Source organism: Capricornis sumatraensis, chromosome 9 (assembly GCF_032405125.1).
Source record: "Capricornis sumatraensis isolate serow.1 chromosome 9, serow.2, whole genome shotgun sequence".
NCBI lineage: Eukaryota > Metazoa > Chordata > Mammalia > Artiodactyla > Bovidae > Capricornis > Capricornis sumatraensis.
The window spans coordinates 26,953,759-26,980,419 of NC_091077.1; the positions used below are offsets into that span (position 1 = coordinate 26,953,759).

Consider the following 26,661-nt stretch of genomic DNA (forward strand, 5'->3'; position numbering starts at 1 on the left):
CATTTTAAGACCATTGAAACACATTTCCAAATTGCTTTTCAGCGTGTGTGAGGGCTCATCACATGCTGAGAAGAACTTGTGTCTTCTCTGCCTATCATATCCCTGTTATCCACTCTCTCAATGTGTGACTGGGATCATGGGTTACTTTTTTACAATAGCCTTAGCATCAACAAGATGGACGGAAATTTGCTTAGATTTTGCTCCATGGATTTTAAAGCCATAAAGGTCTATATAGTCAAAGCTATGGTTTTTCCAGTAGTCATGTATGGATGTGAGAGTTGGACCATAAAGAAGGCTGAGCGCTGAAGAATTGATGCTTTTGAACGGTGGTGTTGGAGAAGACTCTTGAGAGTCCCTCGGACTACGAGATCAAATCTGTCAATCCTAAAGGAAGTAAGTCCTGAATATTCATTGGACGGACTGATGTTGAAGCTGAAACTCCAATACTTAGGCCACCTGATGCAAAAAATTGACTCATTGAAAAAGACCCTGATGCTGGGAAAGATTGAAGGCAGAAGGAGAAGGGGATGATAGAGGATGAGATGGTTGGATGGCATCACCCAGCCAATGAACATGAGTTTGAGTAAGCTCTGGGAGTTGGTGAAGGACACGGAAGCCTGGTGTGCTGCAGTCCTTGGGGTCACAAAGAGTCAGACACAACTGAGCGACTGAACTGACTGATATTTATATGTATACACACATACCTACCCACATAGGTGTATTTTTAGGTTATCAGTTCCTTGGTGCTTCCTGCTATATTAGTCAGTATCTCCAGAGAAATAAAACCAATAGGATAGGAGGGAGCTAGAGATTTATTTTAAGGAACTGTCTGACATAATTATAGACGCTGACAAATATCAAGATCTACAGGGTGAGTTGGCAAGCTAGACACCCAGGAGAGTTGATGGTATAAGTTTGCTTCCAAAGGCTGGCAGGTTTGAAACCTAAGGAGAGCCAGTGTTTTATTTCAAGGCTGAAGGCAGGGAAAAAACCGATATCCAGCTCAAAAAGAGGTAGGCAGGTGGAATTCCCTCTTATTTATGGGAAAGTAAACCCTTAGTTTTATCCAGATCTTCTACTAGTGGATGAGACCCACCCAGATTAGAAAAGACAATCTGCTTATCTATCGATGTAAATGTTAAACTCATCCCAAAATACCTTCAGAGAAATACCTAGAATAATATTTGACCAAATGTCTGGACATCCTGTAGCCCAGTAAAGTTGACACATAAAATTAACCATCACACCTCAGGGGACTTATAAAATAGCAACACTTTTTTTTTCTATAGGACAGTAGCGTTTTCTGGTGATTTTGCTACTTCACATCATTCAGAAACAGAATGGGCAGGCCTCCCTTAACTTGATGACGTAATGGTTTCCAACACCAGCTCTTAAGAGCCCAATCATGTAATAGTGTTTCTGAATGCAGAAGTAAGGGTACCATTCAACTCTAACTAGCCATTTTATCCCCACTGGGAAAATGTACCCTCGAGTTCCAAATCAGGATGCCAAAAACATGCAGCTTGCACCATGCGTCTGCCTCACACAGCAAATCAAGCCTACATAGACAGGATGGGATCGTTGACCTGAGATCCCCCTTTTCTGCACTTTCAAAGCGTCCTGAATTGATGGGGAAATAGAGATTGCTTTACCTCTAAGTATTATGGACCTTTATTTACTCATTCAGTCCTTTCTTCACTACATTCATTCTTTAAGGATACTTATTTCACAACAGTATCCTCCATGCCGACTTCATACTACATGCCTGGGGCAAGTGGGGAAGGGGATTAGAAACTCGTTTTAGAGATGCTTGCAAGTCATTTCCAGGTTAAGAGTTCAAAGTCATGGTCTGCAGTTTACTTTCTAAACAGCCTGGAGATTTCAATTTTGGTTATGAAGATAAGGATTATCCAAAATTCAAGAAAAAGAATTAAAATATAGGTAACTGTCAATAGAGGGGAATGCTAGACTGCTCGGAGGTTAAATGAGATAGAGGGTATTGTATTTCTAAATAAGAGGTATCAGCCTTGATTTAGAAATAAGAGGTATCTGGATCCAGAATTTGATATCAAGATAGTGAATTCACTTATTCATTGAATGAGTCAGCAAATATTATATGCCAGATACTTGTGAAAAAAGAAGTGGGTTTTAATAACATTTTTTTAAAAAGGAAAGTAGAGACAGAGGTTAGAAGGCAGCGGGAAGATCTATAAAACATACCTTTTAATTCAGTCTTCCCAATGACCGCATTGCTATTAAAGAAGATTGCTCATGTAAAGAAACCACGTATGTTTTGTAGTTTAAAAAATAATGCAGTTTACTGAAGCAGATTGGAGCTTTATTCCTTGGAACTAATAAAAGAGGCTTATGGGAGTTGGAAAGAAATAAACAGAATGACTTTACAATCATTTGTAGATATACAAGTATCTTTAAATGGCCTTTTTACTCTTTATAATGAAAATATCCAAAAGCCTCCACAGTAATGGGTAATTCACCTAGGAACTCATCTTCATTATTTGTGTAGTTTTTAATTCCCCCAGCTTTTACCTTCATGTACATCAAAACCACTTAAGGGCTCTAAAAAGTTACTGAAGAGAATGCCATGTTTAGAGCAGAAAATTTTGTTATTGAATTTACCATAGTGATCATCGTTTGTAAATCTAAGGAATGAGTCCAATTTATGAACAGACCAAGCTGGAGAAATCAACATGCCTCATTTTGCATCTGTACACACTGTTATCATGGATTAGCTTTTGTTGCAATTTCTCCCCTAGCAGACACACATATTTTATGTCACCTGGAAAGTAGAACTTAATAAAAACCATGAGGCAGTATATTCTAACTTCTTTCAAGTGTGCAAGTCCTTATGACCTAAAAATCCAAAAAGTTGTAAATTTCTCCATCCACATATCCCTGTTTCATTAAAAGAACATCTCTTTCTTCCTGATGTACCTAGTAAACATCTGAGCGGGCCTTGTGCTGAATACTGTGTAAACAAGATAAAGACTGTGCCCAGTTCTGGGAATGTTGACATCAACAGATGGAAGTGGAATTACAAACTCAATTTGATTCTCCCTTTTGTTAGGAAAGTGCACAGACACATCTTCCTCAGAAAAGAATGGGACCATTCATTTCTCTGTATCCATGCTGAATACTTCAGAGTGGCTATATCACTTTAGGGCCAAAATGGTACCTGGCTTTTTAGTAAAGCCAGGGAGGATAAAGGGAAAGTTCCAAGAGTTATAGTGGCCCACCTGGCTCCCCAAAGCCTCATACGTGCCCGCCATGTGAAGGGAGACAGTTTTATATTCTGTGTTATATTGATGCAGTGTTTTCAGATAATAGGCTCTGCACACTTCACTTTCCAGTAACAATTTCTTTAGACCTCTGATGTGCCTGGAATGTGTGTTCAGCCCCACCCTGAAGTTCCCCTGGCAAGTTCTGGCACGTCCATTCCAGTATCACAGCATCAAGTGCAGGATTCATCAGGCCCACCTCTGTCCCTCTCCAGAGCCTTATATATTATTCTAATAATTCTGGGAGATACTACTGAGTGGGCTTTCATTGGGTAAGGCACTGTACATACCCTGTGGGCTGACCGCACAGTGACTCTGTAGGAAAGTCAGCCACCCTCTGCCTTTTCAAAGATGGGCAACTCGACCTGAAGAGAAGCATCGTATCCAAGGTTGAACCCTGGTAACTGGTGGCAGGAGCCAGTATTTAAAGCCAGGTGCTTGATTCCTAAGCTCATGTTTTTTTCTGCTTCTCCATTTTGCCTCTCAGTACTGCACTGCTTCCCATATTAGTATCAGTATTGTGATAAATTGGAGAAGGAAATGGCAACCCACTCCAGAATTCTTGTCTGGGAAATCCCATGAACAGAGTGGCCTGGTGGGCTACAGTCCATAGCATTGCAGAGTCAGACATGACTGGGCGGCTAAACACACACATGCTGATAAATGTTGGCTTGAGCAGAAATATCGAATAACATAGATTACCCTAGAGACAGTTGAAGTTGCTGTGGCCCTAGCACAGTATTGCAGGTAGCAGTGTTTGCTCTGTGCCAAGCTCTGTGTTAGGCACTTTACATATATCATTGCACTGAATCCTCAAATATAAGATGGGCACAATTTTACTTCCACTATTTGGGAAGACAGAACTGATAGATTGGAAACCCTGGGATTCAAACCAAAGGTGTCCATGTTGAATCATTGCAGAAAATAACCTTCCTTGACTTTGCTTTTAAAAAAGAAAATTGTAACACTACTTCCCTGGTGAGGCTAGTGATTTCTGGCTTCTCTCCTAGTCAAGTTGACTGCCGCCACTGGACACAGTGGCCCGTTTTCCTCCTCACCGTGCCCATCTTAGAACTTTACGGAAGGAATTATACTTGCGTAGGCTCTAGGTCCATGGCTCAATCCAGGATGGTAGGATTTTACAGTGAACTGTTAGCATGAACATGGCATTCTATTACAATCATTAATTGAATAAATTAAAGTTTCAGTGGATTGAAAAAAAGACGGTATTACACAGGCCGTGTGTGTAGGATACGTGTGTGTAGGATATGCTTTTATTTGCATTAGCCAAGAAGTCAGGACCTGAACATATGGTTGGAGATTCAAATAACTGAGTAATGGTATTACTTTCTGACAGAGAACTATTTACTGGAAAGATTCTCAGTAGGAATTGAATTGCTTTTATTAGTTTATTTAAAGTGTGCTGTTCCCTTTTCACCTCCATTTCAAAAGGCAGTATTTATGCTATTTCAGAATGTGTGAACATCCTCCATTTACAGAGCCACGGAAGATGTTTACTGCCCGTTCCCTGGTTCAGCAGCTCTCAGAGAGTTCCAGTGAGGCCAGAAAAAAAAACCCCAAAAACCTGCTTTCATCCTGCTCATCCTCTTTGGGATGCATTTCCTGACCAGTCCCTCTCCTGGGCAGAGTCCCTGCTGGTGTCTGCAGGGCCATTTAGGAATTTCTTCTGATCCCCTCTCTCTGCTATTCCTCTTCTCACTGCTTTGTTATCCTCCACTCAATTTCCAACTTAACAGAAATGCAGATGGGCACATGAGTTTCTAGGTTTCCCAAAATACACATTTTTCATGAGTGCTTCCTTCTTGAAGTGTGTGGACAAAGCCATTATCTTCCCATTATTACTCTGTTTTAACGTCTAACTGACAGATGCCTGTCAGTAAAACAAGGCGATAATGGGCAGAAAATATCTCTGCTCCTAGAGAGCAGAAAAGAAAGTTCCTGGATTCCTGTCAGTCTCAGAGACTTGTCAGCCGTCATTAAGGAAGACCTATGAAGGGCCTAAGTGTTTTTGCCCTTATTAGTGAGAAAACGGGAAGGAGCTGTTGCTAATACATGTGCAGAATTCACCCACATGCAGTTTGTTCCCCAGTGGAAGCTTGCCCAGCATGTTAAAGCACCACCTTTGCAGCCTAGAGCTGGGTGTGGCCATGCCAGATGGCACCTGAAGGCTTTATGGGACGGGTATGGCTTCCTGACGGATCATAGACAAAGCCCAATAATGTGATTTTGACTTGATAGCCTCAGCTATTCAGTCTGAAGTGGTGTAGTTCTGCTGATGGCTTCCAGACTAGAGGCACCTTCTGATGTGTTTAGTAAATACTACGATGGTGGAAATCCACAAGGGCAATTTGACACTAAGTCATCTGAGCCACAATTAGCAGAAGAGGGGAGATTTTAATGATTGTTCTCGTTTTCCCAAGGGATCAGTAAATGCAGACAGTCACTGTCTGCAAGGAGTGTTCGGCCGGCCTTGGGGAAGACTTTATCAGACCTAAAGAGGAGAGTCATATACCAAAGCAGATGAGGAAAACAGTGCCTGGCCTTCCCGTCAGAAGACAGCTACAAGATGACAGGGATTTGTGCTCAGACTTAATTTGTGTCCTTGTAAATTACAAATCCAGGTCTCTGTACTCAAGCAGAAGGGTTAGTTATAGGGTGGTGGTTCTTTTTTTTTTTTTTTTAACTTCAGTAAAGGCAGATGAACCTGTAAAAATAATATGAAAGTGAAAAGTGAAAGTTGCTCAGTCGTGTCCAACTCTTTGTGACCCCATGGACTATACAGTCCATGGAATTCTCTAGGCCAGAATACTGGGGTGGGTAGCCTTTTCCTTCTCCAGGGGATCTTCCCAACCCAGGGATCAAACCCAGGTCTCCCGCATTGCAGGTGGATTCTTTACCAACTTATAGACAACAACATGGAGAAGGCAATGGCACCCCACTCCAGTACTCTTGCCTGGAAAATCCCATGGATGGAAGAGCCTGGTGGCCTGCAGTCCTTGGGGTCACTAAGAGTCAGACTTGACTGAGCAACTTCACTTCCACTTTTCACTTTCATGTATTGGAGAAGGAAATGGCAACCCACTCCAGTGTTCTTGCCTGGAGAATCCCAGGGACGGGGGAGCCTGGTGAGCTGCCGTCTATGGGGTCGCACAGAGTCGGACACGACTGAAGTGACTTAGCAGCAGCAGCAGACAACAACAAAAACAACTTAGTAATAGGATATACATAAAGCACCAGTCCCTCACTCTGAAAATTGGCAGTCAAACGAAGGAATGAAGAAGTGATTATGCCTTTTCTGTGCAAATTGTTTTTCAGAATAACCAGATTGAAAGGGTTGATGAAGGGAAGTTCTTCTTCATATGAGAATTCTAGCCACTAAATGTAGAAGAGAAGTTATAATTGAAAAAGCATAATTTTGTAGACCCCAAATGAAATCATTGATTCAAGCACTTGTCATCAATGGATGCAGCCATTGGACCATTAGAACCATCATGAAGAACTCCACAGTGAAGGAATCAGACTGCCATTACCTGAAACCACTAAAAATGGATCATTATTATATTAGGAGCCTTCTGCAATGATGCAGTACATAAGTACACAGTGCCACCAATGAGTTATTGCTGCAGAAGAGTTGACAGGAAGTTTCTAGAAAATACAGGAGATAGAAGAACAAGTTAAATGATACTACAAGAAAAATTAAGAATGTGGCTATTCACTATGGTGAACAGTGTGGAGATTCCTTAAAAAACTGGAAATAGAACTGCCATATGACCAAACAATCCCACTGCTGGGCATACACACCCAGGAAACCAGAATTGAAAGAGACACGTGTACCCCAGTGTTCATCATAGCACTGTTTATAATAGCCAGGACATGGAAGCAACCTAGATGTCCATCGGCAGACAAATGGATAAGAAAGCTGTGGTACATATACACAATGGAATATTACTCAGGCATTAAAAAGAATGCATTTGAATCAGTTCTAATGAGGTGGATGAAACTGGAGCTGATTATACAGAGTGAAGTAAGCCAGAAAGAAAAACACCAATACAGTATACTAACACATATATCTGGAATTTAGAACAATGGTAACAATTACCCTGTATGCAAGACAGCAAAAGAGACACAGATGTAAAGAACAGACTGTTGGACTCTGTGGGAGAAGGCGAGGGTGGGATGATTTGGGAGAATAGCACTGAAACATGTATATTATCATATGTGAAACAGATCGCCAGTCCAGATTCTATTCATGAGACAGGGTGCTCAGGGCTGGTGCACTGGGATGACCCTGAGGGATGGGATGGGGAGGGAGGTGGGAAAGGGGTTCAAGATGGGGAACATATGTACACCCATGGCTGATTTATGTCAATGAATGGCAAAAACCACTATGATATTGTAAAGTAGTTAGCCTCCAATTTAAAAAAAAGAAGAATGTGGCTATTGAGATGGCCTCATGTGGAGCCCTGTATGAGTTTTTTTAGCATGGAGAAAAAAAGAGAGGTGACTGTGTGCAAGTGAGAGGGACTTAGATGCATCCAGATGTTATACTTATCTGGATCATTTAAACAAGGCAGCCATAACCTACTGCATAGCACATGGAACTCTGCTCAGTGTTATGTGCCAGCCTATGGGACAGGGGTTTGGGGGAGAATGGATATGTGTATGTGTATGGCTGAGTTCCTTGAAACTACCACAACATTGTTAATCGGCTGTACCCTGTGCTGTGCTTAGTCACTCAGTCATGTCCAACTCTTTGAGACGCCCTGGACTGTAGCCCTCCAGGCTCGTCTGTCTATGGGGATTCTCCAGGCAAGAATACTGGAGTGGGTTGCCATACCCTCCTCCAGGGGAATCTTCCTAATCCAGGCATCAAACCCAGGTCTCCCACATTGCGGGTGGATTCTTTACCATCTGAGGCAACAGGGAAGCCCAGGAATACTGGAGTGGATAGCCTATCCCTTCTCCCTGACCCAGGAATCAAATTGGGGTTTCCTGCATTGCAGGCAGATTCTTTAGCAGCTGAGCTACCAGGGAAGCCCCGGCTATACCCTAATACAAAACAAAAAGTTTAAAGTTGGAAAAAAAGATTTTTCAAGATAATTGGAGAAATTTGAGTACCGTTTGGATGACAGATGATGCAAAGAAATTATTAAGTTTGCTAGGTATGATCGTGGCTTTGCAGTCCTGTAAGATATGTCCACGTTTTTAGAAATTCATATTGAAGTGTGTAGAGGTACAATGACAATTTCTGAGATTTGCTTAAAAATTTTAATAGGATAGAATGAAGGAGGTAAGGGTGAAAGGAGCGTGGCAAAATCTTGATTAACTGTTAGACTGAGATGATGGAAAATATGTGGGTTCCTGAATTCTATTTGTTTGAAATTTTTCATGATAAAAATATTTTTAAAAGAGTAACAGCTCTCTCAGACGGTGGTGGGGATCCATTGGTGATGTGATTAGAGAAAGATCATTCTCTAATGATAAAAAAATTTTTTAATATCCTTTATTTTAAAAAAAAGTTTTGTTAGATTTTGGAGGTCATTACTAAAAACCAGTTTCATCGCTTTATGTCAAGCAATTGGAGGAGAATTTGGGAGACAGATAGTCCCCTGTGTGAAAGTGAATGCTGATCTTAGCTGGAATAACTTGCTTTCTTCAGCATCTGCAGTGCCTGGTCTCTAAGGACCTATCTGGCTACATGTGTTTTTCACATTTATTAGTGAAATTGGAGATTCAAGAGTAAGGCACAGTCCTCGGGAACACTGTGTTAATTTGTGACACACTAGAGATTTTTTAGCCCATAAAGCAAATGAATGAGCTCCGTGGGGGTATGACTGTTATTTTCACCCTGGAAGGCAGTAAAGACCCACTGTATTTATTAAGTACTTAGAGAATGGAAAGTGAATAGTGCTATGAAAACAGAAAAATACACTCTTGCCATTAACAGTGTAATTTTTTTGTTCTGTTCTGAAGGAAAACTACCATCAGACGAAAAATTTAACATTAAGGTTAACCTCTGTATATTTGGTTGTCTGATCTTGGGTAATAATTCAGTTTCCATGTAAAAGTTGCTTTTGTTTCTGTCAAACAGGTGGGGTGAAGTTAAGGAACCTCACCCATTACTTTTGCAGGGACAAATATACAAAGAAATGAAGAGATCAGATGGTTGATTTAGGTCTTTCCCTCTGAGTGGTTGAGAGGCCTAAGGGAAGACATCCCTCTGTGTAAGCTGATGCTCTGGGGCGTTTCTCGTTGACTGTGAAGGCTCGGCTCCCCTGGAGGCTTAGGGAGAGAATGGGCTGGTTCTCACACTGAACAAGTCCAGGTGAAGCTGGTGCTCCAGCAGGTGGGGGCTGTGTAAGATGCAGGGACCAGTGCATCCACCAAAGTCAAGGTGCATGGCAAGACGGGACAGACAGCCAGAGAAGCAAGTGCAGGAGGGGGCACGTGTTCTCCTTAGAAAACATTAGGCCTCGGAGGTCCCTTTGAAGAGGTTCAGAAGTGCTTTGCATTGAGGTAAGTAGGAAGCAAGCACAAATGAGGCCCCATTCACCACCAATTTCATGGTCCACAAGAATTTAGGATATACAACTGTGAAGAAATCAAGTGATAAAGACAGCTCAGATAACTTGGTCCTGGGCTAAGTGTTAGTTTTTTCTCGTGCTTGTTTATATCTTGATGGTTTAAAAGACTGGACACTTTTAGGGAACCAGTGAAAAGAAACTGTGGTTTTTGTGTGTATGTGTGAGTGTGTGTAGTGAAAGGGTAGTGGTGTCCAAGAGCAGAGTAATTCCAGGGGGCATTGCTGTGGTTTTTTTTTACCTCCGTTCATACAAGACTGTCAAAGCATTTCAGCCCCTATAAGACATTCACTTGGGAAAATGGGAGGGAAGTGACGAGGACTGCAGAGAGGTGGGCTAGGCAAGGGGACTTAGAGGTAGGGTCTGGAAGGGACCTCTCTTCCTCACCCTGGTCCTCGGCTCTTGTGAGATGACCCTGCAGCCCTGCAGTCTCTTTTGTCTGGAATCGCTGCTTTACAGTGCTGTGTTAGTTTCCACTGTACAACAAAGTGAATCAGCTATAAGCGTACATATATCCCCTCTTTTTTTTGGATTATCTTTCCATTTAAGTTACCACAGTGCACTGAGTAGAGTTCTCTGTGCAGTACAATAGGTCCCCATTGGTTATCTATTTTAGACATAGTGTCGGTCATGTATATATTGAGGTCAATTCCAACCTCCCAGTTCATCCTGTCCCTCCCTTTCCCTCCTTGATATCCATGCCTTTGTTATCTACATCTGTGTCTCTGTTTCTGCTTTGTAAATAAGATAATATATAACAATGTTTTCAGCTTCCACATATATGCATTAATATACAGTATTCTTCTCTCTCTGACTTACTTCCCTCTGTATTACAATCTCTGGGTCCGGGCATTGCGGTCTTAAGCACTGCCTGATACCAAGTGACCCCCACAGGCCAGGCACATATCTATCCCAGGGCCACAGTGTCAGGAAGGAAGCTGAGGCTCAGTGCCAAGTGGGTGCTGGCTGGCAGTTCAAACCCTAGACCCCTTGATCCAAAGCCAAGGCTCTGTTCCCTCCCCTGCAACGTCCCCCAGAGCTTCCTCTGAATCCAAAGCCAAGGATGTACAAAGGTAACACAACATACCTAGAGATTCTGACCATGTGAGAAAGAACCAGTGGGGTTTGGGGACCTTCAGCAATATGAAGCATATGATGGAGATCCTAAAAAGCAAAAGCTGAAGAGTGTTGGTCTTTGCCCTTGCCTTACTATTCCTCGGCTAGCTGAGTAAGTTGGGATATCCTTGTGTGTAAATGGAGGTCAGCCAGCCATATGTCTCCTGGGGCTCCAACAAAGACTGCAGAGAGGCCTGGGCCCCCAAGCCTGGCAGAATGCAGAGCTTGGACCCGGCCTCCTGAGAGGGCAAGATGGCAACCTCCCCATGGCCTTAGTGAAATGCAGCCCAGGAAATCCCTGGGGAATGCTGGGGTTTAAAATAAGCCATAGCTGGCTTCATTCCAGGCTGCAGGAGGCTGGGGTCAAGATGGAGCACATCTGTGTAGCTAGTAGGGAGTTGTTTGTACAGAGGAGAGCGAGACACAACTTGGAATGAGCCCCAAATCAACTTCCTTTAATGATGGGCATTCAGTTGGATGCTGGTGGAAGATGTGTATGAACCTAACCACAAATCCAGAACTTGCAGTCCTCAGAGCATCTTCAGCCCTCACTTGTAGCTGAAATAGCTTCCTCCCGTATTCTCAGACATCCTGGTCAGTGTGCCATCCCCTTCATACCTTCCTTATGCTAGACAGGTAGCCATTTGGCACAGGGCGCCTTGAATGTCATCTGAACCATACACTTTTATTGCTCATCTCTGAGTAACGTCACATGAACATCTCATTCTACTTTGCCTGCTCCCATCTGTTTTTCAAACTTGACGTTTAAACTTTTCTGTTGTGCCCTGATGGTTCACCAGCCCCCAGAACTCAACCGGGCAGCTCTGTTTCCCCACAGTTCCCCTAACTCAGCAGGGCATCCCAGACAGGACCAGTTGTTATTTACAAGTTTAATTCAGCTGTCACTGTGTCTTTGAACACACAGGGTTGTTGCTGTGGGATTTTAATTGCCATTTTCCTCTGTATAATTATAATAAAATGAAAAAATGGGATAGTCTCCAAAATCTGAATTAATTTCATGAGTACTTCTTGAGGGGAAAAATATGTATAAATATGATAATTGTTACTTGCCTTTAGCAGAACTAGAGAATTTTACCTGGCTGAAAATAAAATATAGTCATTTTAAATGGAAGAAAAATTAGTCTGATACTTTTTGTGGCTGAGAATCAGAATTAATAACATGGATGGGAAATGATAAATAACTCTGGATATAAGTTTCAAATAGAACACAAGGAACAAGCTATAACTCTCTCTGGAGCCAGCTTGCCTTATGCTGGTCTGGGCTTTTTTCTCCCCAGGGTTCATCATTGGTATTTACACATTTCTCAATAAAATGGCATAACCCCAAAATCAAACATTCCTTCATGCTTGGAAACAGGCATTTCACCTGCTTACTCTGCTCTGTAAGGGTGACAATGAGCATGTACCAGGGAAAAATGAAACGACAAAAAGAGAAGGTTTTTTTTCTTTTCTTCTTTTTAATTCACTGGGCCCCTAGTGCTTCACTCTGCAGACTTACCAAGCACCTGATGGGCATGTTTATAAAGACTTGGATGGTCACTTTATTTGGAATGACAAACTCTCCGCTCTACATAATGAGGTCAGTGAAGCATCCAGAAAAGAAATGTATAATTTGGTAGCTTGGGTCTGTAAGCACAGCCCTGCTGTGGCTATTTAAGTTTAATGAAGCAGCTACTTTGCCGCTAACACGCTCTTAGTGAATAGCCTCCTTGGCATGTTTTTGAAAACTTAAATGTTGCTGGTAATCATGTCCCAGCCATCTCCTTGGAGAGCCTTTGTGCCCTGTTCTCAGAAGAAATATGCTGCTTTTACATGTTAATGGTTTTGAAATTAGTCATTTGCTCCGTTTTCATTGGAAAGGAAGGTCAGTGTGTGACTTCTTGCCTGCCTTCATTTTCTCTGAACATAGGGAATTCTAACTCCGTTCATCAGCCATGCAGTGCACTGTCTGGTTATAACATGCCTGAAAACCCAGGGAAATATTCTATCAAAGAGTGTTCCTATTCTCAGAGACTGTTCTTAGAATTCAACTCAGAGGGGAAAGTTCCTGGACAGGTCATTATTGCTATTTTTCCCCCTTTCAGTTACCAACTGACTTGTATCATCCATTCCTTGGCCTCATTAGAGGAGGACTTGCTCCATGAGTATGCATCTCCTCGAAGAAGGCTAAGGGACACTTTAGAGACCCTTTTTGAAGCAGATTTGCTCATGTAAAACTAAAGTCAGGTTTCCGAATCCTGGATCAGCTTTAACGACGCACAGCTCTGTGGGAGCAGAAAGCCATCTAGCCATGCCATAGTTCTGCACTTTCATTCCCTCAAATTTAGAGCATGGAGTGCTGTCCTCTGAATTAGCAAATACATGATTGCTAGTGTTGTTATTGTCACTGAGTCATGTCCGACTCTTTGCAACTCCATGGACTGCAGCACACCAGGCTTCCTCGTCCTTCATTATCTCCTGGAGTTTGCTCAAATTTATGTCCGTTGAGTCAGTCATGCCATCCAACCATCTCGTCCTCTGCTGCCCCCTTCTCCTTCTGCCTTCAATCTTCCCCAGCATCAAGGGCTTTTCCAATCAAAAAGTGAGTCAGCTTTTCACATTAGGTGACCAAAGTATTGGAGCTTCAGCTCAGCAGCAGACCTTCCAATGAATATTCAGGATTGATTCCCATTAGGATTGACTGGTTTGATCTCCTTGCAGTCCAAGGGACTCTCAAAAGTCTTCTCTAGCACCACAATTTGAAATCATCAATTCTTTGGTGCTCATCCGTCTTTATGGTCCAACTGTCACATCCATACATGACTACTGGAAAAGCCATGGCTTTAACTATACAGACCTTTGTCGGCAAAGTGATGTGTCTGCTTTTTAATATGCTGTCTATGTTTGTCATAGCTTTCCTTCCAAGGAGCAACAGTCTTTTAATTTCATGGCTGCAGTCACTGTCTGCAATGATTTTGGAGCCTAAGGAAATAAAATCTGTCACTACTTCCACTTTTGCCCCTTCTATTTGCCATGAAGTGATGAGACCAGATGCCATGATCTTAGTTTTTTGAATGTTGAGTTTTAAGCCAGCTTTTTCACTCCCTCTTTCACCCTCATTAAGAGACTCTTCAGTTCCTCTTCACTTTTTGCCATTAGAGTGGTATCATCTGCATATCTGAAGCTGTTGATATTTCTCTCAGCAATCTTGACTCCAGCTTGTGATTCATCCAGCCTAGCATTTTGCATGATGTACTCTGCATATAAGTTAAATAAGCAGGGTGACAATATATAGCCTTGTCATACAGTGGACTCGTGTACAAAGCCCACTCTGTTGTACGGAGCCTCATGGCTCTGCAGCCTTGGAGAGAGTCTGGGGAACACTCTAGACTATTTGGAGACCTATGCTTTTCTTTCGGAAATGAAAAGCAGGACTTGAAATGGTTAGACTCTGTACCACCAGAAACGTCATAGGAATATGCAGTAAACTCTCAAAAAAATGCTTGTTTGAATGGATGAAAGAATAAGTGAATCCTTCTGTTGAAAACTCTGATTGCAGAGATTATACACAGGACCCTTCCAGGTGTATTGTGACCTGAGGAGCCTATTTTTTAAAAATCTCCGGAATTATCATTAGGGTTGAATTTGGAGGTCCAGGCTAGCTCTGGAATGCCCCTCTGAGCTTAGGCCTATTCAGCCCACTGCCCAGGCAGCCCACATGACCAGGTTAGTGCCAGCATACACACAGTATTATGCCCATTTACACCTTTAAATCCTGTGGATAATTTTTATACCCAAATAGAGTTGCCAACGTACCAGGTACCTCCCCCAAATAACTTTGTCATTTTACATCTGAGAAATTAAAGTTGACTTGGTACTGAAAACACAGATCTGATAGAAGCAGCCTTGAAAAAGTATCTGGGAGTGGCTTCTGTTTTATTTTTCAGTGTATTTATCACGCAATAGATTAGCTAAGATAAAGGTATGCATGCATTCTAAGTTGCTTCAGTGGTGTCCAGCTCTTTGTGGCTCTATAGACCATAGCCCACCAGGCTCCTCTATCCATGAGATTCTCCAGGCAAGAATACTGGGGTAGGTTCCCATGCCCTCCTTCAGGGGATCTTCCCGACCCAGGGATAGAACCCGCATCTCTTAAGTCTTCTGCATTGACAGGTTCTTTACCACCAGCGCCACCTGGGAAGCCCAAGATAAGGGTAGCTATGGTAACAGATAGATATGAATACCAAACATAATAGCAATTTTCCATCATGGATCTTTACTAAACATTTCCATGGAAAAGTGCAACCTATGTAGGGGGGTGTGGAGGTGACAGGTCTCGGGAGAATGAGAAGCTGGGTGCAAGGAAGATTCCCTTTGTACTCCCCACTGGGAGAAGACGGAGTGGTACAAGGTCAGGGCTCAAGTGTGACCTAAAGGGTGCAGTGGGTACAAACTGACCAGCGATGGAGGAAGACAGTTCTAGAAAACCGAAACAAGAGGCAGCTCAGGCCAGACAGAGAACAAGAAAGAAGGTTAATGCAGTAATAGCATGTAAATATGCATAGCTCCCTGTGCATGGCTCATCCAACTTGCAGAGCACGTTCACATGTCTCATCCTATTTTAGACCTCACAAATAACCAGAAGAGGTGGCTCAGGAAGTATCAATACTCTGATTTCAAATGCAAAATATCTCAGCAAAGTCTGAGAGACTGTGCAGTTTACTCCGGTGAGTGATGAGCCAGGGCGCAGGCTTTGATGTCCTGCTTCTAAGAACAGAGCCTTTCCTGTAACTCCACGATCTTTGCGGAGGTTCAGGGGCTGTGGGGCACAAAGGCTGCAGAGGTGAGCTCGGCTCGCTTCCCTGCCCTTCCCCCATGTCCTGTGAATGCATCCTCATGATGCCAGCCGTGTTCCCATGGAAATCACTCACCTTCAGCAGCCTGTTCAGCCATGATTAGCTGCAGCTGGTTGGGTCCATGCTTTTATGAAACTGTACTCTAGCCTTTAAAGGGGTCATAATTTCACAGACAGTCCTTTTTATCTTCACAATTGTCTAATCAGGCTTTCATTTCTGTAGCCACTCCTTCCTCTTTTATTTGTCTCCCTCTCATACACCTATTCCCAGTCCGCCCACTGAGTGCAGCAGAATTTGGCCAGTGCCAAATCATGTTTTATTCTCAGCCTGAGGAATTATATAAGGTGTCAAACCTAACCAAGAAAGAACTCCCATCAGTGTAATTTGAGGTTTCGCATTTATATGGACACCGCTCCCTCCCAGCATTAGTGTTTTTGTCCTGAGAAATCCAGAGAGCAGAATTCTTGGGGGAATTTCCTTGGAGCAGTATTAATGTTAACAAACAAAAAAAGGCCATCAAATGGCACTTGACATTTTTCAGGAAAATCAGTGGAAGACCAGTGCTACGCTACAGACCCTGACTAGGCTACAGCCTGACTATTTTTAGCATCCTCAGCAAGAGCCTGGTGTTCTCCTAAGTGGCTCTGGAAGAGACAGGGCAAACCAGTGGGCCATTTGTCACTGCCCCAGGTGCAAACATGTGCATGCCAATTGATGCCAGCGGCCTGCGAGAACCACTCCTGCCCCATGCCTTGATCTCAGCCTCAGGGCTTCTTTTTTACTGAGGTTGGGGAGACATGCTCCCCTCTCTCTTCTTCCACCTGATTAGACTCCCTCTTCTGGGGCTGGCGCCCACTCAGCCCTTCCCACCAAGGTCAAGGTGCCCATCCTCCATGTAATCCCTCCCGCCACATTTTCAATTCAAGACAGTCTTTCAGGAGCGTGGGGACTCACCTCTGGCACACTGGACTTAGTATGTCAGGATTATTCTGGTGTGTGGTGGTCAGCGGATGTGCCGGTGTGTTCTTCAGTGAGTGTTGGACGCGAGTATCATTTCAATCAGGTGCTAAGATGGGTGCAGAGCATGAGGGAAAGAGCCAGGGCTTGCTTGCAGGAGAAGGCAAAGTAGAGGAGGAATCTTTTTCCTTTATGCCCAGTTCAGTGCCTGGTGCTCTCTGTGAAAGGAATAAACTGATCAGCTGGTGGGTAATAGCTCTGTTGCCTTTGAGAAGGCAAGTGAAATGAAGATTATCATCTAAAAGTAAAATTATACTTCTAAGGAAACTCTACTTCCAGAACTGTTTTAAGGGCAATTTTATTGCAGATTTAGGTCATACATTTAGAACTACTACCTCTGTGTGTGTGTGTGTGTGTGTGTGTGTGCAGTCGCTCAGTTGTGTCTGACTCTTTGTGACACCATGGACTGTAGCCCACCAGGCTCCTCTGTCCAAGAGATTCTCCAGACAAGAATACTGGAGTGGGTAGCCATCTCCTTCTCCAGGGGATCTTCCAGACCAACAGGATCAAAGTGCGTCTCTTGCGTCTCCTGCCTTGGCAGGCAGGTTCTTTACCAACTGCGCCACCTGGGAAGCCCTCAGCGAGGGCTTAGTCTTAAGTTTATAAGTGAATGAACCTGGGGACCTCATGTGTCTAAGAGGCAGTCCCCTCATGAAAGGCAGCCTCAGTGCCGGCCGGCCGGGCCTCCTTTTCTCACTCTGCAGCCCTTCTCCTCCTCCTTGCAGCTCCATGGAATGGAGGGAGGGAGTGCTTGGGCCTCCGAGTTGGAGTTATGCAAAACCCGTAAATAGACTCTCGGTGCACACCCAGACATAATGATTTTGTGCGGCAAGAAGGTCACCGTGTCTGCTTTTCCTGCCAACACACCCCTGGCTCTTAATCTATGGCTGCCTTGTGAAGCAAGAGAGCTGTGCCAGGAAGTTACACTTTGTGACTGTCAGGCACTATGAGAATTTAAAATCATGTCAGTGGGGTTTTATCAGAGCAGGCCAAGGGAAGAGGGGTTAGACATAGTTTTCGAAGCTGACCTTTGAACATCCTTTTTGTTCTGTGGTCTGAAAACTTTGGGAAAAAAAAAAAAGATAAAGCTATCTGACCCCAGTTACAAATCAGCTCCACCCTGCCAATCCTGCCAAAACTTAAAAGGCTATCCACCCAAAAAGTTTACTGTGGTTATTCAAGTGGTGGCATTTTGAGTGAGTTTTATTTTCTTTGTGCTTTTCTGTACTTTCTTTAACATATATTTCTTGATTTTGTAATGTGAGAAAAAATAAAAGAGGCAAATCCTTTTTAACAAGCAACACTATACTAGCTGATCAGCTCATTGGGTTTTTTGAATGCTTGGTACCTGGGGCTTGAGAAGGCCAGAGGGTCCTGATAGCAGGAGCCCTGCCGTTGCCTCACATCAGGCCTCAGACCATGACTGGTGTCCACAGCCCCGGCCCCATTGCCAGTTTTCAAAGGGCTCCTGGGAGAGGCCAGACCGCAGACCCCGAGAGGACTAGAGGCAGCCAAGGAGGACAGGAAGGGGAGGCCAGCCAGACTCCTCGGCAGGAAGGAGGGGATTCCATTCCCATCCACTGGTCAGGGCTGCGGATATGTGCTTGTCAGCAGTGACCGCAGCAGCTCAAGTTCATCTGAAAACCCGGCATTCTCCTCCTGAGAATGTCCAGTGGATGGACATTGCTCTGGAAGTTGGGCAGAGTCTATTTTGCAGACCTGTAGGAGTCAAGTAAAATGTAGTAAATAGAGACAAATATCTAGTAGAAAATAACCCTTTGAGGAATTCCAAAAATCCTCTTAGGGTTGGGAGGCAGATTTATTTACACTTGGGGCCTTGACCACCCAGACCACTAATTGACAGGAGCTTAGTCTGTCCACCAGCCCTGCCACTGTCCACTGAGTCCAGGGTGTGCCGGGCTCAGAAGCTCGAGGTGAGCAGGCTGGGCGGAGACGGTGTGTATGGACTGTGAAACTGTGTCCTCTCAACTGTAGACATAAAAAACTGCCACCTGCGAGTTTCTCTTAAGGCCTCTATTTCTTACACATCACATGCAAATCTATTACTGGATGCAGTGGAGTTCCTTTCTCCACTGGGTCTGAATGCTTTGAACTTGAGGTCAAGTTCAAGCCTACACTGCACAAACTGGAACAGAATTTCTTGCAGTCTATGTGACAGGCCATGTGTCAGCGAGGTAAGGTCCTTATTAAGAATGGATTATTCGTAACAGGTGGTAGAGACCTCATTCACCTATGTGTTCACTCTGAGAAGGCAGTGTCCCTAGATTTTAAATGGTACACAAAAAGAACCAAAAGCTTAGTACTAATGTATTTATTGTAATGTCCATTAAAAAAATATATCGGGACTTGCCTGGAGGTCTAGTGATTAAGACTTTGCCTTCCAATGCAGGGGGTACAGTTTCAGTCCCTGGTCCAGGAGCTATGATCCCACATGTCTCACCACCAAAATACTGAAACATATTATAGCAATATTGCAGCAAATTCAACAAAGACTTTACAAATGGCCCACATCCAAAAAAATAAACATCTTTAAAAGAAAATTGGTATAACAAGCTCATCAAACTTATCATTTCATGAATAACTTTAAGACAAGGCTAAAATAGGTTAACTTTTTAAAGCAAGCTAATTTTCAAGACACATAGATAGATAGAGATAATTTTGTTATGGAACACAGATATGGGAAAAGTCAGAAAGGTGGTTCATTAACTGAGTGATTCACGTTTGGCAAATATTGCCCAGGAAGGTGCTATTTGGCCAAATTCACATGGTTTTGTTTTTTTTTTCCCTCCTTTCTTTTTGCCTTTTTTCACTCTCTCTCTTTTTAATCTTAGCATCTCAGAATGAAGCTGCATAGAGGATAAATTGCTTCCAAGAAAAAAATAGTTGCAAACGGTTTTAATAATGGTTCTAGGAACTCTGAGAGAGTGTCAACAAAGACTTATTGCTTCTCTGGCCCAGAGCGGGAGAACTGCTTATCTTCCCTTCAGATCTGGCTGCAGGGCCCACCATGCCCTCCCCTCTCCGATCCTCGGTGTTTACATACACTGACACGCTCACTGTCCTGTTCATAACCATATCTACTGTTTCTCATGGGCCGAGTGTGTGTGTGTGCTTTGTAAATGGTTGCAAGATAAAGTACCACCTGTTATTTCTATTAAATCATGACATGATGATGGTGGCCATAATTCTCCATTTTCTATTAAGTACCCTGCCCAAGTAAACTGTTTTCTGATCTCTCTTAGATGGAAGTCCTGTATGAATGTGGAAGCCATTAGCAGAGTAATTGCTGTCTGTTACCATGACAACCAGCCGCTGCAGTCACCTGCCCGAAGTGCTGCCAGACTGCACCGGCTCTGCTGCGCCGGTGGTGAAGACTGTGGAGGACTGTGGCAGCCTGGTGAATGGGCAGCCGCAGTATGTCATGCAAGTTTCCGCTAAGGACGGGCAGCTGCTGTCAACAGTAGTGCGGACCCTTGCCACCCAGAGGTAGTACCACCATTAAAATCAATGAATCTGTAATTGATCCCCAGCGCTTTCTGTCAGATGTGAAATGCTGAAGGGAATGTAATTAGTGCTCAGGTCTTTGTGTCAGGTGAGAGGAGGTACTGGAGAGAGAAAAAAAAAAAAAACTGCACAAGTTCTGTTATTGCCGTTTCTATAGCAATGGGGTAAAAAGCTAAAACTCACACTGTGGAGTTTTCTGCTTAAAGTCACACTCACAGAGAGCCAGGCAGGGAAGGATCCCACAAGGTGCAGGGTCACTTGCTTAACATTTGTTATTTTGACCTTGCAACGGTAATTACAGGTACCTTGTCAACTTCAGGTACTAACAAAGGTAGCCCCCTTTGTTAGGATAGAACCAAGGAGGCCTCTGGTCTCAGGTGCCTGAGCCAAAGTGATTGGATACGTGGGTAAAACTTTTGAAGTGATGTTCTGGTGTGCGGGCTAGTCAGCACCCTGTGATGGGGGCCCATTCAGCACAGCTTCCTGGGGGTTCCTCGGGCACATCCCCATTTGGGGGCTTCTTCTGCTGCCTCCTTCTTTGCCCTCCACATGCCCCCTCCACGATCCTTGATACACACTCTGCCCTGTGAAGTACTATCATTAACACCCTGCAGCTCGTCTCTCCTGAGTGATGAGCTGAGCCAGACTGAAGGCTTTAAGCAGCCCAGACATGGTTTATCCAGGCCAGCCCTGTGTCCTCGGAGGTCTCCTCTGGTGCTCTTGCCACCCACTGGCAGGTGGAGAGCCACAGGCTGCCTGGCCACTAAGTGCTCCTCAGCTTCTCCATTTATTTCAGAATGAGTAAGTGGGACCTGACTTATGACTGTGAAATGTATTTCAATAGTAGACATGCCCTGTGATTTCACTGCTGACACGTCTGACCCTGAAACTTCGGGTCAGTCACTCAGACCTCGACTGCTTACCTTGGTCTGAGCAGTTCAGCCAACTACTGCAGTGCAGATACAGGCTCATCAACCCCTACGTGCAACAGGACCCTTGGTGATACCAGAGCACTCTCTGTGCCACCCCGAACCCCCTGGCCCCACGTGTGCTGGCCGCCAGACATGGAGTCGCCCACCCACACATGTTATAAACACTATCCATGTGCCTTCGACTGTCAGTCTGTGTGGCCTTCACAAAGGGAAGAAATTTAAAAAAAAAAAAGTCAATATATATTTTTCTACCTCTGGGAAAACTTGTAACAGTTGGTTAGGACTCAGAATACAAGGAGGCAGTGAGTGTGAGTGCTCGGCTGTGAGCGGAGACAGTTATCTGTCTGCATGCGCTCCTGTCACCCTCGAGCCGTCAAACACCCCATCTGATCAGGAAGCACGGGCTGCAGAGCTGAAACGACTGAGACCTGGGAGCCAGTGTGTGTGTGTGTGTGTGCGTGTGTGTATCAGACATTTTTACATGTTCTCCTACCATATGGTAGTGTAAACCAGAACTTTTACAATTTTATAAGCATTTTGGTTCAGTGTGAATGATGGAGGCTAGGAATAATGAGAGAAAAAAGTCAACTCTTTAAACTTTCTTTTCCCACCCCTGAGCATGTGGGGCTCCTTTTGGCAAGTGGGAAGGAGTCTCCTTTCCTCTTTTACTCCCCTCTTAGCCTTCACTCAGTCCCAGGATCATCCCCAGAAAAGCCTTTGGGAAAGAGCAGTGTTTTCGTGGCTGTTTCCACAAAGATGAAGCCAGAGAGAGTGAGGTTAGCATAAGCCTGGGTCACTGTCTGCTTTGGGGGACAGGAAGAAGTGGGGAAAGGTGGGTAAAGAGTCTGGTCCTTGGGTTTGCACATACAGTGATGACATTTAAAAATCTAATACCCTGTAAGGACCTCTAACAGTATAAAAAGACATTGATCAGAGGCAGATAGCCCTCCAGTATCCATTGAGAACTGAGGCCATCTTACTTGGAGCTTTCCCTTGGCCTTTGACATATGTGATGAGGGCCATGTCATTTGATTTTCCCTGACCTGAGTTTTTCTACAAGTGAAAATAGTGAGCATTAACTAGGCACTTACTACCTGCTGGTCCCTCATCTAAGCTTGTAGCCTGGATTACACTTTCTCATCCTCACAGTCACCATATGAGGACAGTACCCTGCTTTGTGCCCATTTTAGAGATGAGGAAGCTAAAGTCCAGAGAGAAGACATTACTTGCCCAAAGTGAGCCAGCTTATGTGCAGCAGAGCTGGGGTTTGAGCCCAAGTGGCATGACTCCAGAGCCTGCCTCACTAGCCACAACACCATGAGTCCTCACAGGGGTGATGTTTCCAAGTTAAAGGCCGAGCCCTGGACTGAGGCCACCTTGGTAGGACATAGCTTTACCAGCTTTCAGCTGAGTGTCCTCAGCAGCCCGAAGTGCAGCATAGGAAAGCTCCAGCTCTGTGCTCCGGCTCAGGCTACAGTTCTGTGTGGTGGCTCCAGGGTCGGCTGCCCATCTGTTTTCCTCCTCTCACTCTCCCATCCCACTAAAAAGAGAAAGGCAAAGAACCTCTGGGTATTCAAAAGTGTCCCGGCCTGGTTCAAAAGACTCAGTTTGTCTAGAAACTATAATCGGTGCTGTTTGCAAACAATTTCTTACTAGCAAAGGATGATTTTTATTTTTCAGTTGATAGTTTGCCTGAACTACATCAACGTCCAAGGCAAAATTAACACATTGCTCTTTTTTCCTCACTATGTCCCTGGGTCCACCTACTCTGGTATTAGCCACCCCCTAGTTCGTTGTTTTGACCAAAGTAGATGCCCAAGGGACCCTGGCCCCCATGGCCGAATGCCAGTGTAGATATTGGGTTTTAAAGCAGATGTATGTTCTGAGCAGCTGCTGCGGGGAAGGGTCCGAAGGCTCCAGAGCTGGAGGACCATGGCGTGGCAGTGGTTACCAGCCCATGACCAGCAGGTGCCCTTCCTTCTCTTGCAGTCCCTTCAATGACCGGCCGATGTGCAGGATCTGCCACGAGGGCAGCAGTCAAGAGGACTTGCTCTCTCCGTGTGAATGTACAGGGACCTTGGGGACAATTCATCGGAGCTGCCTGGAACACTGGCTGTCGTCCTCAAACACCAGCTACTGTGAACTCTGCCACTTCAGGTTTGCAGTCGAGCGCAAACCCAGGCCGTTAGTGGAGGTCAGTAATTGGGACACGTCTTGAAAACTTAGCTCTAATGAGCAAATGATGTCTGCTTTTATGCCCAGCTCACAGACCCTGTGCCGCTTCACTGAAGCATAGTAATAGCTGTGTGTGTATGTGTGTGTGCGCACGCGTGTATGTGTGTGTGACATGAGACACAGAGCCAGCACTCAGGAGCCAATGGCAGAAAGGTGACCTCTATGAAGTGGAGATGAGAGAGTAGAAGAAATCAGTGTGAGGAGATAGGGGACGTTTTAGAGACTTGATCTCCATTTTTCCATGCCTGTGACACGGAGCAAACAGATCAAACACTGTTCTCTTTGCACACCATCGCTCACCTTGAAGCAACAGATAAATGGGATTTGGGTTGGCTAGTCTGAGAAATCTTTGTAGAAAAGTATAACTGCATGTGTGTTCGGCTGCTTCAGTCATATCCAACTCTTTGTGACCCTATGGACTGTAACCTGCCAGGCTCCTTGTACATAGGATTCCCCAGGCAAGAATACTGGAGTGGGGTGTAGTATAACGCACAAAGACCTACATTTGGGGGTTTGACTAGTTCTACACCTTAGGTAAGTGACTTCACCTCTTGGAGTTACTCTGAGGGGTAAATGAATTAATATCTATAAAACATTTATAATATTAGGTATATATGCAAGAGTTTGAATTTTTAAAAATCTCTCCTAGGAAATTACACACAAGCTTTTTTCAGCTTATAACCTAGTATTGATATCTCTTTTCTTAAAAGTGATGGTGTCAACCCAGCCATTAAAATGGCAGGACATTATCTTTCCTATTTTAGGAGCCACGTGATTCTTCTTTAGACCCAGGGTCCGGTCATGTATTGTTGTTCAGTTGCTAAATTGTGTCCGGCTCTTCGCCACCCCATGGACTGCAGCATGCCAGGCTTCCCTTCCTCCCCTGTCTCCCAGAGTTTGCTCAGATTCATGTCTGTTGAGTCAGTGATGCTACCTGTCTCATCCTCTGCTGCCTCCTTCTTTTACCTTCAATCTTTCTCCACATCAGTGTGTTTTCCACTGAGTTACCTCTTCGTATCAGGCGGCCAAGGTATTGGAGCTTCAGCTTCAGCATCAGTCCTTCCAGTGAATATTCAGGGTTGATTTCTTTTAGGATGGACTGGTTTGATCTTGCAGTCTAAGGGACTCTCAAGAGTCTTCTTCAGCACCACAATTCAAAAGCATCAATTCTTTGGTGCTCAGCCTTCTTTGTGGTCCAACTCTCACATCCATACATGACTACTGGACAAACTATAGCTTTGATTATACAGACCTTTGTCAGCAAAGAGGTATCTCTGCTTTTTAATATGCTGCCTGGGTTCGTCACAGTTTTCCTTCCAAGGAGCAAGTGTCTCTGTATTAACTGGAGAAACTGGAAAAAATTATTAAGTTATCTTTGCCTTCTCTCCTACTCCCCAGCTGCCAGCCAATCAAAAATTGCATATTGGCAACAATAAATATTCTAATACACTTGAACCAGAGCTAGCTGGAAGAGGCCAAGACATTGTGCCTATAATCCAGTTGGGCTGATAACCTCATTTCAGCTGACTCAGTGGAACTTTGACACTAAACTAAAGCTAGAAATCAAGAAGCCCTTCTTGGAGGCTATTTAAAACAGCATGTTAGCGTGTTGGCACTAAGGTTCTAGAGTGCTCTGCTTATACATTCTCTTGGTTCTGACCTTGAAAGTCTAATCAGGACCCATAACTGGGGGCTGTTTTAGCTGTGACATCCTTGCCAAATAGCACAAAATTTATTTGACTTGCCCCAATAAACTCAATACTCCTTTTTAAGATTCTAGATCAAATGACCTCTTAATTTAGGTGTCTTGCTGCTTGACATCTACTTCCAGAAATTCATTTCTGTAGAGTGCCATGAGGATTTAGCTCACTACCACATTCCTTGAGATTTTCATTTCAGAACTTCTCTGCAGAGGAGGAAATATAATTAAATAATAAACAAAGGAGGCAAAGATTTTCAAGCCCAATGGCCAAAGTTAAAAAGAAGCCTATTTCTCCTTTCCAGAAACTTTGTGGAACCTCCCCAGCTTGATATTGTAGCTCTTTCCAGGGCAGCTGGCTTCCCAAAGAAAGAAAACCTTGCTTTGAAATGGGCTGTATCCAGTGGTCTTTTTTTTAAACTGGTCTCTCCCCAGTAGAGAAGACTTTTTACTTGGCAAAAACCCCAGTATGTAGATGCATAATAGCTAACAAAGGCTGGGGTTAAGGGTGCATGCATGTCAGATAACACACATGTGTCAGGTCATGCAGTGAACCCTTACAGTCTCAGAGAGGCACATGTACCCCCACACAGAGGTTTCTTCAGAGCCACGGGTGTCAGGCTATAGATGGACTCCAGGATCTCAGACCACTGTTATTAAACAAGGAAACAGGGCAAAAGACCTTGAGAACGTGTGAGGTGCTCGGCACAATTTAGGGCCTCGCCTACAAAAACTTCACCCAAACGGTCACTGGTGGTGACATTTCCATTGCACAAATGGAATGTGACATTTTTCAGAGTTAATGATGATTGAACAAGTTGAAAGTGAAAGGCAGGCCTTCTCAAGCTGGGGGAGGCTGGCCGTTTGATCATCCGATGGCGAGATGAACTTGCTGTTTGACCACAAGCAATAAAAAGAAGTTGTCTTTGGTTTCTCAGCTGGAGGACAAATGAGAACCAGGTGCAGGCGGATTTTTAAACAAATGACATTACTAATTGACTTTTCTCCTCTTACCAAAGGGCAGGTTTATTCACAGTGAGCGTTGCTTCTCAATATGTTTATTTCAAGATGAAAATGAATCTTTTCAGCAAATCAGCAAAACCTGCCTATTTGGGTTTAAGCATTAGGAGTATTGTTACTTTATTTATCATTTTCCCTCTTTAATTGCTTTAATCATCACTTTATTTACCAGTTGGTTCTGCCTTCTCATTAAAGCAAGAAAATTCCGTAACATTTCATTTCAAAATCAATGTGATAGTAACAACTCCCACTGCTAGAGGAAGCGGTTTAAAAAGCCATTTATAAATTTTATTTGTCAGCATCCAGACATTACATCAGTTGGAATTGCTTAACTCCACAGACTCCCATTCTTTAGTAAACTCT

The 26,661-nt window shown here is 43.9% G+C and overlaps 1 protein-coding gene across 1 annotated transcript in view; it reads left to right on the top strand.

Annotated features, from left to right (window-relative positions):
• Positions 1-26,661, top strand: part of MARCHF3 (membrane associated ring-CH-type finger 3) — a 154,326-nt gene that overhangs the window by 93,862 nt on the left and 33,803 nt on the right. The window contains exons 2-3 of the mRNA XM_068980866.1: positions 20,151-20,394; positions 23,334-23,538. Of these exons, the coding sequence (XP_068836967.1) occupies positions 20,207-20,394; positions 23,334-23,538 (393 nt within the window). The 5' untranslated portion in view covers positions 20,151-20,206. The remainder of the gene's footprint in view (positions 1-20,150; positions 20,395-23,333; positions 23,539-26,661) is intronic.